At 30.5% G+C, this 13,925-nt stretch overlaps 2 protein-coding genes across 17 annotated transcripts in view; one reads left to right on the top strand and one right to left on the bottom strand.

Moving 5' to 3' along the window:
- The window catches only part of LOC112457806 (protein PRY1-like), a 48,125-nt gene extending 46,848 nt beyond the window's left edge, over positions 1 to 1,277 (bottom strand). Inside the window, exon 1 of one of the 3 annotated variants that reach the window (XM_025021041.1) lies at positions 1,158 to 1,277. In XM_025021041.1, the coding sequence (XP_024876809.1) occupies positions 1,158 to 1,183 (26 nt within the window). In that variant the 5' untranslated portion in view covers positions 1,184 to 1,277. The remainder of the gene's footprint in view (positions 1 to 1,157) is intronic. The other 2 variants (XM_025021044.1, XM_025021045.1) reach the window with 2 other exon arrangements.
- Positions 1,278 to 4,892: 3,615 nt separating this feature from the next.
- LOC112457809 overlaps positions 4,893 to 13,925 on the top strand; it is a 34,344-nt gene continuing 25,311 nt past the window's right edge. For 7 of the 14 annotated variants that reach the window (XM_025021070.1, XM_025021073.1, XM_025021067.1 and 4 more), the window contains exons 1-4: positions 4,897 to 5,329; positions 5,845 to 5,970; positions 6,113 to 6,238; positions 11,508 to 11,846. In XM_025021070.1, the coding sequence (XP_024876838.1) occupies positions 5,004 to 5,329; positions 5,845 to 5,970; positions 6,113 to 6,238; positions 11,508 to 11,846 (917 nt within the window). In that variant the 5' untranslated portion in view covers positions 4,897 to 5,003. Of the gene's footprint in view, positions 5,330 to 5,844; positions 5,971 to 6,112; positions 6,239 to 11,507; positions 11,847 to 13,925 lie in introns of all 14 variants that reach the window. The other 7 variants (XM_025021066.1, XM_025021072.1, XM_025021064.1 and 4 more) reach the window with 4 other exon arrangements.

The following is a 13,925-nucleotide window of genomic DNA, read 5'->3' as shown; positions in this document are numbered from 1 at the left end:
ACGGAATGGCATTTGCGTGTCAACCATTTTTCTCTTTCAGTGACAGAAAGTTTGATTTCAAGTGCTCAAAGTAAATTTTTTCAAATCCCAAAAATTTGTTTTCTCGTCGAATAAAATAATAAGAGATCCGAAACGGTAAGTTGTATTCAGTCACTCGACTTCACTAAGCATAATGCATGAGTAGATTTTATGGTATTCTTTCTTATCTATAAGTCACGGATCATGAATAAGGAAAAATCACGCCGGGGCATTTCGTGACGTGAGCAATCGGGGCAACCAAAAACGCCACGAATAAGCGTTCAAAGGAAAAACCAATTCGCAGGGGCCGCGGACGCCTTCGAGAAGTAGTTTCCCGTAATCGAATGTGAGCAATAAAGGCTATTAATGGAACAGGCGTTACATTTTTCCTCATAATTTTTTATACATATAATATGTAAATTCTGACAAATAAAGGCTTTTTATAAAGTAGATAAAAATTGCAAAAACAAAAGAAATCTATATAGTTTGTTCAATCAGAGAAAGTGTTACGCATTATCCCGTGATTTGTCACGAATTACCCAGGCTTCGGGGCAATTCGTGACACATGACACAGCGATACATTTCTTGATATATTTCGAGACTCGTGAGAGAAAAACCTATATATTTTTTTTCTTTTAAACTAGAGAGATGGACGATTACATGGCACTAATAAAAATTTTTTAAACATTTAGCGAGAAAAAAATTTGAAACAAAAATGTGTCACGAATAGCCCGGTCTCCCCTAATCTAATTATATTTATTAAATTTTAAATAAAATAATTTTAAATAAAGTTATTATGTTTTATATGGTACGAATCCGGGTATTTTATTTTACATTTTTAATATTACATAACTTTTTACATTTATTTATATTATTGATTAAATTTACTTTTATATTTTTAATTTTATTGATAAATTCTTATTTTTATTCACTGGCCTTTTGTATGACACAAATAATGAATTATTATATTATCACAAATTTAGCTATACATATATTTGCTTAGTAATCTCATCACACTTATCATTTTAATTTAACAAAATGTTGTATGCCGTAAATTACATTTTATCAAAGTCGCTATTTTACATAGAAATTGATTATGATCAGACATTTTTACCAAATATAATATAGTATTTACTTACCTCTCGTTATCTTCAGAGAACGACATCGTCGACGTTCGTTAGCACAAACGATTTCGCTGACAATGAGGAAAAGGCAAGTTGACTCACGCATTAAAGCACCACACTGTCACACTGACATTACTACATGAACGAAATACTGTTCAAACATTTATAGTACTGACACAAGCTGATAAGGGGTTTTAACGCGTCTGATAGTAACCTTAGTATTACGTTTGCATGAAATTTCTTGTAATTCCACTAGAATTTATAAATGTCGATTTAATTGAAGGTCTCTAAGATTAAAAAAAACCGTCAAACAAATCTAGTATTTTTATCAACTTATTTGTTAATTAATTTTTAATAAATACTAATCCATTTAATAATCCAAAAATTAAACATATTTAGCTAATAAAATAAAGATTATACAAATAAAATAAAGAAGCCAAATAAAAATTAATTAAACAGCTTTTAATTTTAATTAATTCAATTTTAAAGTAACTGATTTTGGCAAAAAAAATAATTATAGTTATAAAATTGCAACATTTATTACTCGTTTTCCGAATAATACAAAACAAAACGTTGAAGATAATTGAAGGTAAATTCCGAAAAAAATTAATTCTGTAAGTTGCACTTTTTTCAATTTTAATTAACTTTAAATTTTATTTTTTTAATATTATATCAAAAATCTCACTTAGATTTGACACTATTTAAATATTTATCTTTTAAAACATAATTCTGGAATACCATAAATATCACTGCTTTGTGAAAAATATTAGGTGTCTCTTTTTATAAAGCGTAATATACATAGTTGCGTGCACTCAATATTGAACGATCGAAGCGAATGAATTAAGAGTAAGAATAAGAAATTATGCATGCGTAGCAAACTAGGTGCACTTTAAAAAAAAAGAAAGTAAAATGTAGAACGCGGCATTTAATTGACCGACACTGCTTCTGCGACTGCTTCTAAAGTATTAATCGAGAAACAGACAAATACTTCCTTTTGAGGACCATGAATGTGAATTTATCAACCTTGTTGGAAATATTTATATCAGTTCACGTGTTTACTATCGCGAGCATGCATTATCGTCGACAGATAATCTACCGACTCCAAACAAACCGTGATAACGATAATAAAATGTCAAACCTTAATCTAAATTAAATTCTGAATCATACAAGAAAGATGTAATATCCGTAATTTATTTATTACTAAATAAAATAGAAAAATCTAAAAAATTATTTTAATTACAAATTACAAATTATTATTTTTTAAATTAAGAAAATTATTTTAATCAGATACGTTTTTATAATGCACATTTTTAATGTAAAGATAATGTATATTGTTAAAAAAACAAGAAGTTAAAAGTTATTTTAACCCTTTCACTGCTTTGGACGAGAATACTCGCGCGATGATAACAAAAGGACAATTAGACATTAACTGCTGTATTTGGATAATAGAGAATATACGGACACTTTGTCTCAGTATACGAACAGAGATAATCGGTCCTTTTAAGGGCCACTACATATTTATAACGTTGGAAAATTCAGAAAGCCATGTTGGAAAAAACGGCTAAAAAAATAAAGTAAAAATAGGTAATAAAATAGGTAGAATACATATTTTTCGGGCTCTCCCGATTTGATTATCACTGTCGGAGTCACAACAAAGGTTTTTACCCAGGAAGCCGTAAAAAAATATCAAAATTCGGAAAAGGCCTTATTGTAAAGAATTACCATGATTAAAAACTCTTTAAATATTTCTTCTCTCATAAGAAGCCGTAAAATTAAATAATCAACCTTGACATAAGTTTAGTTTTTAGCTATCTGCAAAATCCTTAAGTTCGACTAACATTATTAAAAAATATTTTCTAGATCCATTAATAGCAATGTAAGTCGCAACTTTGACGCAATAAACTCTACGTTATAATAATCAATATCTTTTTAACAATAAGCGACACAACAAATTATTCCTTTTAAGGGAAAGTCCTAACAACATATTTAATTTTGATTGCGATGACTGCTCTGTGAACTGATTAGTAGACAATTATGGTAAACATTTGTGTCAAATATGAAGTTATTCGAATAACGTTCTCAAGTTATCGTTACAGTTTAAAAAAATTTTATTCTAAAAAATGGACACAATAATGTTAATACTTATTACTATAAAATATAATTTTTTTATGCCAAGATACTGTGCATATTATACATACTTACTAAATATATATAACAAAAAATTCGTACTTCTATTAATTTATAACTTTTCACAATTTGACCCAAATTTTTTTTAATTTTTATTTCTGTCAGAGTCCTGTAACTCTTTAATAGTGTGAAACATTGCATTGGTTGCATCGCATTGGTTCTATATAAATGTTAATTAAAATAAACAATTACTGACGTTTTGAATAATCGCTCAATTTTCCATGAGCCATTTATACAATAATATAATTAAAAAGTAAATTATATATGGTAAACTAAACTTTCAATAAAAATATTTTTTTAATTTTCATATTGTAGTAGCTCATATTTAAGAATAAGCATGGCTACCAAATGTTAAAAATTTTTGAAATGGCAGCACTGATATACTTTACACGCAGTGAACTATATACTAAACTAGAATCTGAACTCGACTCACTCTACTGAGAAGAAAACGGGACAAGCGGGAGGGAGAATTGCGGCCAACCCCTCCTTTTTTGTTGGACTGCGTTCAGAAATTCAACTTATAGCATTAGGGGCTAAGCAAAATGAAAGGAATAGAGAACAGGGAATAAAGAACAGTTTAATATTAGCATATGCATTGTGCATATGGCATGCAGAATATAGAATAAAATTTTATCACTGTTTCTTATAGTGCTATTCCTCTGTTCGTCTATTCTGTGTTAATAAATCACATATGTTGATGATTTTTATATATTAATTATTGAACTATTCCCTATTCCCTGTTTCTTGTTCTCTATTCCTTTCATTATGCGCAGCCACTTAGAGTCACAGTATAAGTATACACAGTAAAGAAATTGAACTTTTTTAGTAACAAAGGACCCCGCACAAAAACTTATGGAAATGGGTTCTCGGCGAATTTGTCTAAAACTTTGGGAAAATGTTGTTCATGTCATTCTGATCAAAAGTTCTCGTGGCAACAACTCTCTTTAAAGCAGTATTTTAGCTCCAGGAGACCTCAAAGATGCATGGATATTTTATCACGCGATCACAAATGATTTTACCCATTCAGCTTTCAGAATAAATGATTGTGTGTGTTTGTGTGTGTATTGCATAACCCATAAAACCTGAGGACAAAATTCTGCTTTAAAGAGAGTTGTTGTCATGAGAACTTTTGATCAAGATGACATGAACAACATTTTCCCAAAGTTTTAGACAAATTCGCCGAGAACCTATTTTCATATGTTTTTGTGCGGGGTCTTTTTATCCAGCTACCAGGAATATGGCGGTTAGATTAGGCGTCGATTCGATGGGTCATTTCTCGCTGAAAAGCTACAGTTTACGTCACATATACTATAGCATTAGAGTTACCTAGGTAATTATCCCTAGGCGTAATTTCTGAACGCACCCCTAGGTGTGCCTAAGCGTAATTCGTGAACGCTCCTCTGCTGTACTTCACGACAACAACTGAATACTATTGACCAATCAAAAGTCTGCTAAACAGAGAGAGAACGGTCGCAAAGGACTCTAGTCGCAAAGCAATCCGTCTTTTTTTCCTCGTGGACCGGATGCTAGCATGGGAGTTCACGTTCCAGTATAGTATATATTATAGTTCTATGGTTTAGTTTACACCGTAGAAGCGTTTTGCAAACGCTTATTGTTGTGGCGATCACTGTATCATATTTAGTATCAGACAATTTGTATAACAGGATAATTATAATGGTACCAAAAAGAAGACATAGTAAGTTGTGGAATTATTTCGAGGAATTGAAATCTAAGCTGGTAAAGTGCACGACCTGTAAAAAAGAAATTAAGATACCGCATCCAACAAGCCGCACAACAATATTAAGAGCACATTTAAAGAAACATGGAATATTTCTCGATAATGACACACTACCTGCCGACTTGAGGCAATATTACTCAGAGTTACCGAGACATAAGGCAAAATGTAATGACTGTGGTAAAACAATGTCTATGTTAACAAATGTTGGAAATTTACGAGTACATTTAGGAAGACATTGCACAAAAATCGAGAGTCGAGATGAGTAAGTACACATTCAAAAAATTATTAAAATACAATACTAGACTATAAAATAAATGCAATAGAACGATCAACAGCTAAAGAAATGCGCGAGTACAAGTTTTTATCGGGGCATAACATTTTGATCATAAAAGAGCCTCTTAAATCATAATAATAATAATAATAATTTTATTCTATATAAATATTGAATAAGCCATTTACAGTCTGAGCTTGGGACTTAGTAACTTAATAATATTTTTTGCACACTACACATATTTTTTCTTCAACGAGTTGACTCAACTATTTTTTCTTTAACCTTAATAACGTTAAAGTCAAGATACATCTGGTTTGCCCGTTCAATTATTTAAAGAAACAACAGAAAAAACAGGCGCACTTAATGAGTAATTATTTGTTTTTCTTATATCATACAATACAATGATATCTTGATATTTAATTTTTTACTCTTTTACGAGAGAGTAAAATTTACGACGTTAGTATTTTACATAATTCTGTTTCTAATTGCACCGTTTTCCAATGCAGACCCAGCACTTCAAGTTCAACGAGTTACGATATAGATCCCAATGCAGAACATCGAAATCAGGAAACAGTTGATTTGACTCTTCAATCATGTGAGCAATTGAAAAAAGAAACAAGGGCACGTGTTAGGTAATTATTTGTTTTGTTTATATTATACAATATAATGATATATCTTACTCTTGAAATACTTACTCTTCTGCAAAAAGAATAATTTATAATATTAATATTTTAAATAATTTTATTTCTAATTGCACCGTGTATTTCAATGCAGATCAAGCACTTCAATTTTAACGGGTTATAATACGAATTCTACCGCAGAATGTTACAGTCAGGAAACAGTTGATTTAGATCCTCAAACATGTAAACAATCGAGAAAAGAAACAAAGGCATGTGATGGGTAATTGTTTTGCTTGTATCACACAATATAATGATATCTCATTATTAAAAAATTTACTTTTCTGCAAAGAATAATTTATAAGGTTAATATTTTATATAATTCCATTTCTAATTCAACACATTTCGATGCAGAACAAGCTTTTCGAGTTCGACGTGTTATGATACAAATCATTCTGCAGAGCAATACCTTTACTTCCTTATTGTCCGCGTTTTTTATTTGCAAATTAATATATCAAAGGTTTTATATTTTCATGGTTTCCATGTAATTGTAAAAAAGGAGTGATATCCGTACAAAACATACTTAAAAAAAAAGTTAATAAAGTGCGCCAGGTATACACACTCCATACACAATCTTTATTGAAAAAAATAACAACGTAGAACTACGTCAACTGTCATTATTTCATTCAACGAAGGAAAGTAGACGTAGGGCTACATCAACTGTCACTATTTCATGTTATAGTATTCATCGAAAGACAGTTGACGTAACCCTACGTCTACTTTCCTTCGTTGAATACTTTAAGGGGATCCTGCAGCCGTATGATTTACCGACATTATCGTTTTTCGATGGATTTTTTAATTGGCTTTATAGAATTGCAAAAATCTTTTACAGAATTAAAGTACGCACAAAAATCTAGGGTAGCAAATTAACAACGGTAACAAATCGCAACGCGATTTTATATCAAAAACATCAAAAAATTAAAAATATTACTTATTTGGGCACATACACAACTGTCACCTGACGACAATATTTGCTTAAAACAAAAATTCTGCAGTTTATACATACATAATGTTTATCATCTGCCCTTGGGAAAACATGTAGGAATAATACCGTGCAAGTAGAAGTAAGATTCAATGCGTACAAAAAAAGATCCATCGAAAAATTATTTTAGTAATGCAAATACGGATGCAAAATGACAAGAAGAGCAGCAATAGTAGTTGCCGGATCTTGCGAGAGATGGCGAGCAATCGAAAAAAGGACAGATGTCATTTCGTTAGACAAAGACAGATATAGGAAAAACAAAATTAGAAAGGTTGACATTATCGACATCGAGGAAGTTCGTCTATCACTGCAGGATCCTCTTAACATGAAATAGTTACAGTTAACGTAGTTCTACGTTGTTGTTTGCGGCACAGTTGTTACTGTGCCCGTTTTCTTTCCCAAATATATAATCTTTTTATAATTTTACCTTAGGCTTTTTCATATAGGAAGCTTTTTAAGTAAAAAATATGGTGAACTTTCACCAGGTTTCCTCGTTTTTCTTACTCTCACAATCTCTTAATCCTTTATATCTTTTTTCTGTATTATTGTTTCCTGACTCATATGACGAAATGATTTCCTGTTTAATACAATTCGTCACTTTTGAGGATATCGATGTTCGAGTATTGACAGTCCAACGTATCATATATATTGACAGATTATCAAATTCACATAAAATATGTGAAACCAGCAACTTATAGATATAATCATTTATGAGATGGAAATAAAGAGTGATACGTTTGAATATATGTATACACATATACACATACATGTACATGTATACACATATAAGTACATATTGCTCATAAAGTTTTATCTATGAAAAATTGACCAAATTGAGGAAGCAATCTGCAAATTTCTAAATTGAACACTTTTTTTTATTATATTTGTAAATTTATAATAAAAATTGTATATGGAATAGAAGTAGAAAACTTCATACACTTTTAAAGCAGAAATCGGTAACCTCTTCCCAGATCATCAGAAAATTCAATACCAACCTTCTTTTAATGATGCTCTATATAAGAATACATGTATAACTTATACTCTATTTAGGCATAAATCGGTATCCCCTATCGACGACAAATTCAATACCAACTTTCCTTTCATGATAAGTTATCCATCAAAAAATTCAGTTCAATGTCATAAAATTTACGGAAATTAGGGCAATTATAGAGATTTGTTAAGATAGAAATCGGTAATCCTTTTTAGAGACTTTAGAGACTTTAGAGAGAAAATGGGACTCTATAAGTTATCGAATGACACTTTATTTATTACTCTACAATTATTAGTTTCAAAAATATGTTTTCGTTGCATCTGTGCTCCTAGATTTACCCCCTACTTACTGTCGATAAACACTAGTATATTCTTTCACTAGTATATTCTTCCATTTCTTTACGTTTAATCTTTAGATATAAATTTCAATACATGTGTATATTAATATTTATTTATTAATGTTTTCTCTACAACATATTGTGTATATATTGACAGATTATCAAATTGACATATAATATGTGAAACCAGCAACTTATAAATATAATCATTCAAAGAGCGATACGTTTGAATATATACACATATAAGTACATATACACATACATATATAATAATTTTCTTTTTATTTTTGCGGCATTTCTAAATTTTTATCTAAAACTTGCTTCCTAACCATTTTTTTCCCTCATAAAGTTTCCTGTAAGAGAAATTTTTCAAAATTATTAGCCTATCATAGATTGGCTTCCTCATAGAAGAAACTTTACACGCGAAGTAAAAATATGAGGGAGCAATGTGCAAATTTCTAATTTGCACGTTTTATTTATTATATTGACAAATTTTTTATAGTTTTAAAAGCAGAAATCGGTAACCTCTTTTCAGATCATCAGAAAATTTAATATCAACCTTCCTTTAATGATGCTCTATATAAGATTACATATATAACTTATACTTTTTTAAATAAAAAATCGGTTACTCCTTCAACGATCTTCGCCAAATTCAATACCAACCTTTCTTTAATAATACTCTATATACAATTACATGTATAACTTACACATTTCTTTTAAAGCAAAAATCGGTTACTCCTTCAATGATTTTCGCCAAATTCAATATTATACCAATCTTCCTTTAATGATGCTCTATGCTCTATGCTCTATATACGAATGCATGTATAACATAATCTATTTAGGCACAAATCGATATCCCCGGATTGACGACAAATTCATGTCAATACAAGATCCTCCCAGTGTTAAGTATAAATTTCTTGCAGAAATCGGTAACCCTTTTCCCGATTCTCGCCATAGTCAATGCCAACCTTCCTTTAACGATATTCCATACAAGATTACATGTATAACTTTACATTTTTTTAGACATAAATCGGTAACCTCTTCAACGATTGACGTCAAATTCAATATCAACCTTCCTTTAATGATCATCTCTATCCATCAAAAAATTCAGCTCAATATCACAAAACAAACACGAAGATTTGTTAAAACAAAAATCGGGGTAACCCCTTCACCAATCATTACCCAATTCAATACCAACCTTTCTTTAATAACACTCTATCCATCAAAATAAATTTCAGCTTAATATCACAAAATTTACGGAAATTAGAGCAATCATAGAGATTTGTTAAGATAGAAATCGGTAACTTTTTTTGGAGATTTTAGAGACTTTAGAGAGAAAATGGGACTTTATAAACTATCGAATGACATCTTATTTATTACTCTACAATTATTAGTTTCGAAGATATAACAAAAATTAGAGCAATCATGGAGATTTGTTAAGATAGAAATCGGTAACTTTTTTTGGAAAGTTTACAGACTTTAGAGAAAAAATGGGACTATATAAGCTATCGAATGACACCTTATTTATTACTCTACGATTATTAGTTTCGAAGATATAACAAAAATTAGAGCAATCATGAAGATTTCCTAAGATAGAAATCGGTAACCCCTTTTAGAAACTTTATAGACTTTAGAGAGAAAATGGGACTATATAAGCTATCAAATGACACCTTATTTATTACTCTACAATTATTAGTTTCAAAGATATAAACGTTCAAAGTGTGACATGTTTTTGTTGCATAACAAAAATTAAAGCAATCATGGAGATTTGTTAAGATAGAAATCGGTAACCCCTTTTGGAGACTTTATAGACTTTAGAGAGAAAATGGGATTATATAAGCTATCGAATGGCACCTTATTTATTACTCTACGATTATTAGTTTCGAAGATATAGACGTTCAAAGTGTGACATGTTTTCGTTGCATCTGTGCCTGGATTTACCCCCTCTTACTGTTGACAAAGGCGTAGTTCTACGTCAAAAATTTTGATCTAATTTTGTTATATAATTTTAATTATTTTTCTTGCTACAAAAACAATGGTACCCCAAAGTTTGGATCAAGTAAATAAGATAAATTTGTAATTTTTTTTTACGTAGAACTACGTCTTTCTCCGCGGTAAGGGGGATAATATCGGGTGCACGATGCAACGCGACGATGCAACGAAAACATGTCACACTTTGAACGTTTAGATCTTCGAAACTAATAATCGTAGAGTAATAATTGACATCTCATTTTAAAGCGTAAAAAGTCCCATTTATGATAAAACAAGTCCGAACTCTTTATTTCTTACTGTTTAGATATAGTAGCGGTAGAAAGTTTTTTTCTTGCAACGTTTTCCGCGAACTACTCATTTGTTAATAGACCGAATTTTAAAGAGTTATATATGAAACAGGGGTAGAATTTTCCGGGAATGGCGGTGGTGAAGTTAATTTTTTGATACCGATTTTTTTTAAACCGGTTGTGTAGTTTTTTGTTATATTTTCGAAAATAATAATCGTAATAAATAAGTTGTTATTTGATAGCTTATATAATCTCATTTTCTCTCTAAAGTCTATAAAGTCTCCAAAAAAGGTTACCGATTTTTTTCTTGCAACGTTTTCCGCAAACTACTCATTTGTTAATAAACCGAATTTTCAAGAATTATATATGAAACAGAGGTAGAATTTTCCGAGAATAGCGGTGGTGGGGTTAATTTTTCAATACCGACTTTTTTTAAACCGGTTGAAATAAGTTGTCATTTGATAGTTTATATAGTCTCATTTTCTCTCTAAAGTCTATAAAATCTCCAAAAGGGACAAAAGAAATTGTCTATTCGTTCTAAAATAGAACAGGTACACAACAAGTATAATTATTAAACATCATTAATAAAAAAAAAGTTACTAATTCATCATATTTACTAAGCGGAAACCTTCTGACATCGTTGTTTACATAGTAAAAAATACAAATAAAATTAAAAGATCAAATAAAATTTAAATACTTTTAATAAAAATTTTGTATGGTACACGTATATTTGGCGCGTTTTTTTTATCTTTCTTGGAAAAAAGTAAGTTTGAAGATCTGTACGCGATCTGGTAAATTTGAACTATCCACATAAACGTACATTCCACTTAATAAACCATGTCTCTTTTTGCTTATTAAGGCGATAATTGTATCACATTTAATATCAAACAATCTGTATTACAGGACGGCACCAAAAGGAAAACGCAGAAAGTTGTGGGATTATTTCAAGGGATTGAAACCTTCGCTGGTAAAGTGCACGATCTGTAAAAAAGAAATTAAGACACCTAATCCTCCAACAAGACGCACAAAAATAATGAGAGTACACTTATTAAAAAGACATGGAATATTTCTCAAGGATGACACTTTCAAACTACCTGATGACTTGAGGCAATATTACTCGGAATTACCGGGGTATAAGGCAAAATGTATAGATTGTTGCAAAACATTGTCTTTTTTAATAAATATAGCACCTTTACGACAACATTTAGAAAGACATTCCACAAGAATCCAGAGTCGAGATGAGTAAGTGTACATTCAAAAGATTATTAAATTATTAAAAATTATAAAATAAATGTAATGATGAAACAATCAATAGCTAAAAAAAATTGAACAGACAAAAGTTTTATTAGGGCATCCATATAATATTTACTTGCAATTTTGATCATAAAATGTGCTTCTCAAATTATAGGAATAATAATTTTTTAATTATTTCACACATAGAGTAGAGTGGGGTAAAAGTGCGCGACCGATAAAAGTGCGCAGTGCAGGTATTTTTTTACAATTCTCAATTCTCAATTTTAATTATAAATATTTATTATTTATTTTAGAAGTATCAGTATCTGTTATTCAAACCCGATTTTCTATTCCCTCTATCCTTTATATAAAAGAAATCTAATTACGACAAACAGATATCACCTCTTCCTTCTAGTAAAAATTAAATCATGACTAATTATTTCACCAAAAATCTTAAAAATCTGACTATAAATTAAACTATTCAGTAACTCTAAACTCCATTTTCAATTCTCACTTCTCAATTCTTAATCCTCAATTCCCAATTCCCAATTCCGAATTCTCAATTCTCAATTCTCAATTCCCAATTGGAAGAAATCAAAATATTATATCAGAAAGCTGAAAAATGAAACTTAGCGTTTTTGATTTGTTGACTCAACCCGACTTGAGTCAGATTAAAAGTTTGGAAAAATGATAATAAAATATGATAATGCTAAGAATATGTGACAGAAGTTAAGTTAAGAAATGCTTTCTACCATGATAGTTTAGAGTCATCGAGTTTCAAACTGAACTTTCGATCTGACCCGAGTCGGGTCGAGTTAACAAATAAAAAATACTAATAGTTTTAACGCTATTCAGTCGAATCGGCTGTCATATGGCGCTACTCAGTCATGACAGTTTACGAATTAACTAGGTATTGTCAATAACCTAATTTACACGAAAACAAATATACCTGCATTGCACACTTTTGCCCTACTGCATGCGAACTTTTGCCTCACCGGTGGGGCAAAAGTGCGTTTTTGCAATCAGTTCAAGAAAAGCTTATTACATGGAATGTATTCAAAATATAAACATAAACCCTAGTAAATTTTGAAGAAAAAAAATGTTTGAAGATTTTACAGTTCAAATTTCAAGACTCTAGCTATATCTCAACGGTAGATATATGGGATTAAAAACTAAGTGTGTGTACTTTTGCTCCATTCTACTCTAACTTAAATAAATTTGAATCGCCTGTTTCCACGTTCTTTTATGCATCATAGATATAGGCAATTCAAAAATTTAGATTAGTAATTTGTTGTTTGACATTAGTAAAGGAAACTAGAGACAAAAGTAACGTGGGATGAATGTAATCTAAATGCCTCTACTTTCAAATCGGACCGCATAAATGTTTTCATGAATTAAACATGTCGTAACCGGTCTTTTTCTACTCGAGTTTTACACTATTGAGTCATTTCCGCTTTTCTGATATTTCACTTACCGATCAGCGCCATCATCCCTTGATTTATCCGGGCGTTTTTTCGGGAATTTTGAGATTGCTCGCTCGCGATGTATGTACACAGAACCTCAATTTTTCACTTAAAAAGTGAAATGCAAAGCATTCATGTAAAGCGTGTCACCGACAAATGGCGTTTCTCATGTACTGAGAAAATCAATACAATCAGTACGAAGTTTGATGTATTGATTTTCCATAAAAACTGTTTGTGGAATTACTAAGCTGACCTGCTATTAATTCACTCTCTTGTCATTATAAGCTGCTGGTTTCATATATTTATGTCATTTTGATAATTTATCACGATACGTTGGAAAATATATGAAATAGAGGTAGAAAAGACTGAAGAATATAATAGAATTATAGCCCAATATCTCCAAATTGGCGGATTTCTAAAAAAATTCCAAATTTTATTTTAAAAAAACCCTTTTTTACCGGTTATCGCCAAATTCAATACTAACCTTCCTTTAATGATACTCTATATAAAATTACATGTATAACTTATACACTTTTCAAGCAGAAATCGGTAAGGTAAAAATTAGAAAGTCAAAAATCGGAAACCCTTTCACCGATTCTCACTAAATACATGTATAACTTATACA

The sequence above is a fragment of the Temnothorax curvispinosus genome, unplaced genomic scaffold (assembly GCF_003070985.1).
Source record: "Temnothorax curvispinosus isolate PA1 unplaced genomic scaffold, ASM307098v1 QBEX01008326.1, whole genome shotgun sequence".
In the NCBI taxonomy this organism is placed as follows: domain Eukaryota; kingdom Metazoa; phylum Arthropoda; class Insecta; order Hymenoptera; family Formicidae; genus Temnothorax; species Temnothorax curvispinosus.
The sequence above is the reverse complement of the archived record's forward strand: the minus strand, read 5'-3'. Positions and strand labels throughout refer to the sequence as shown.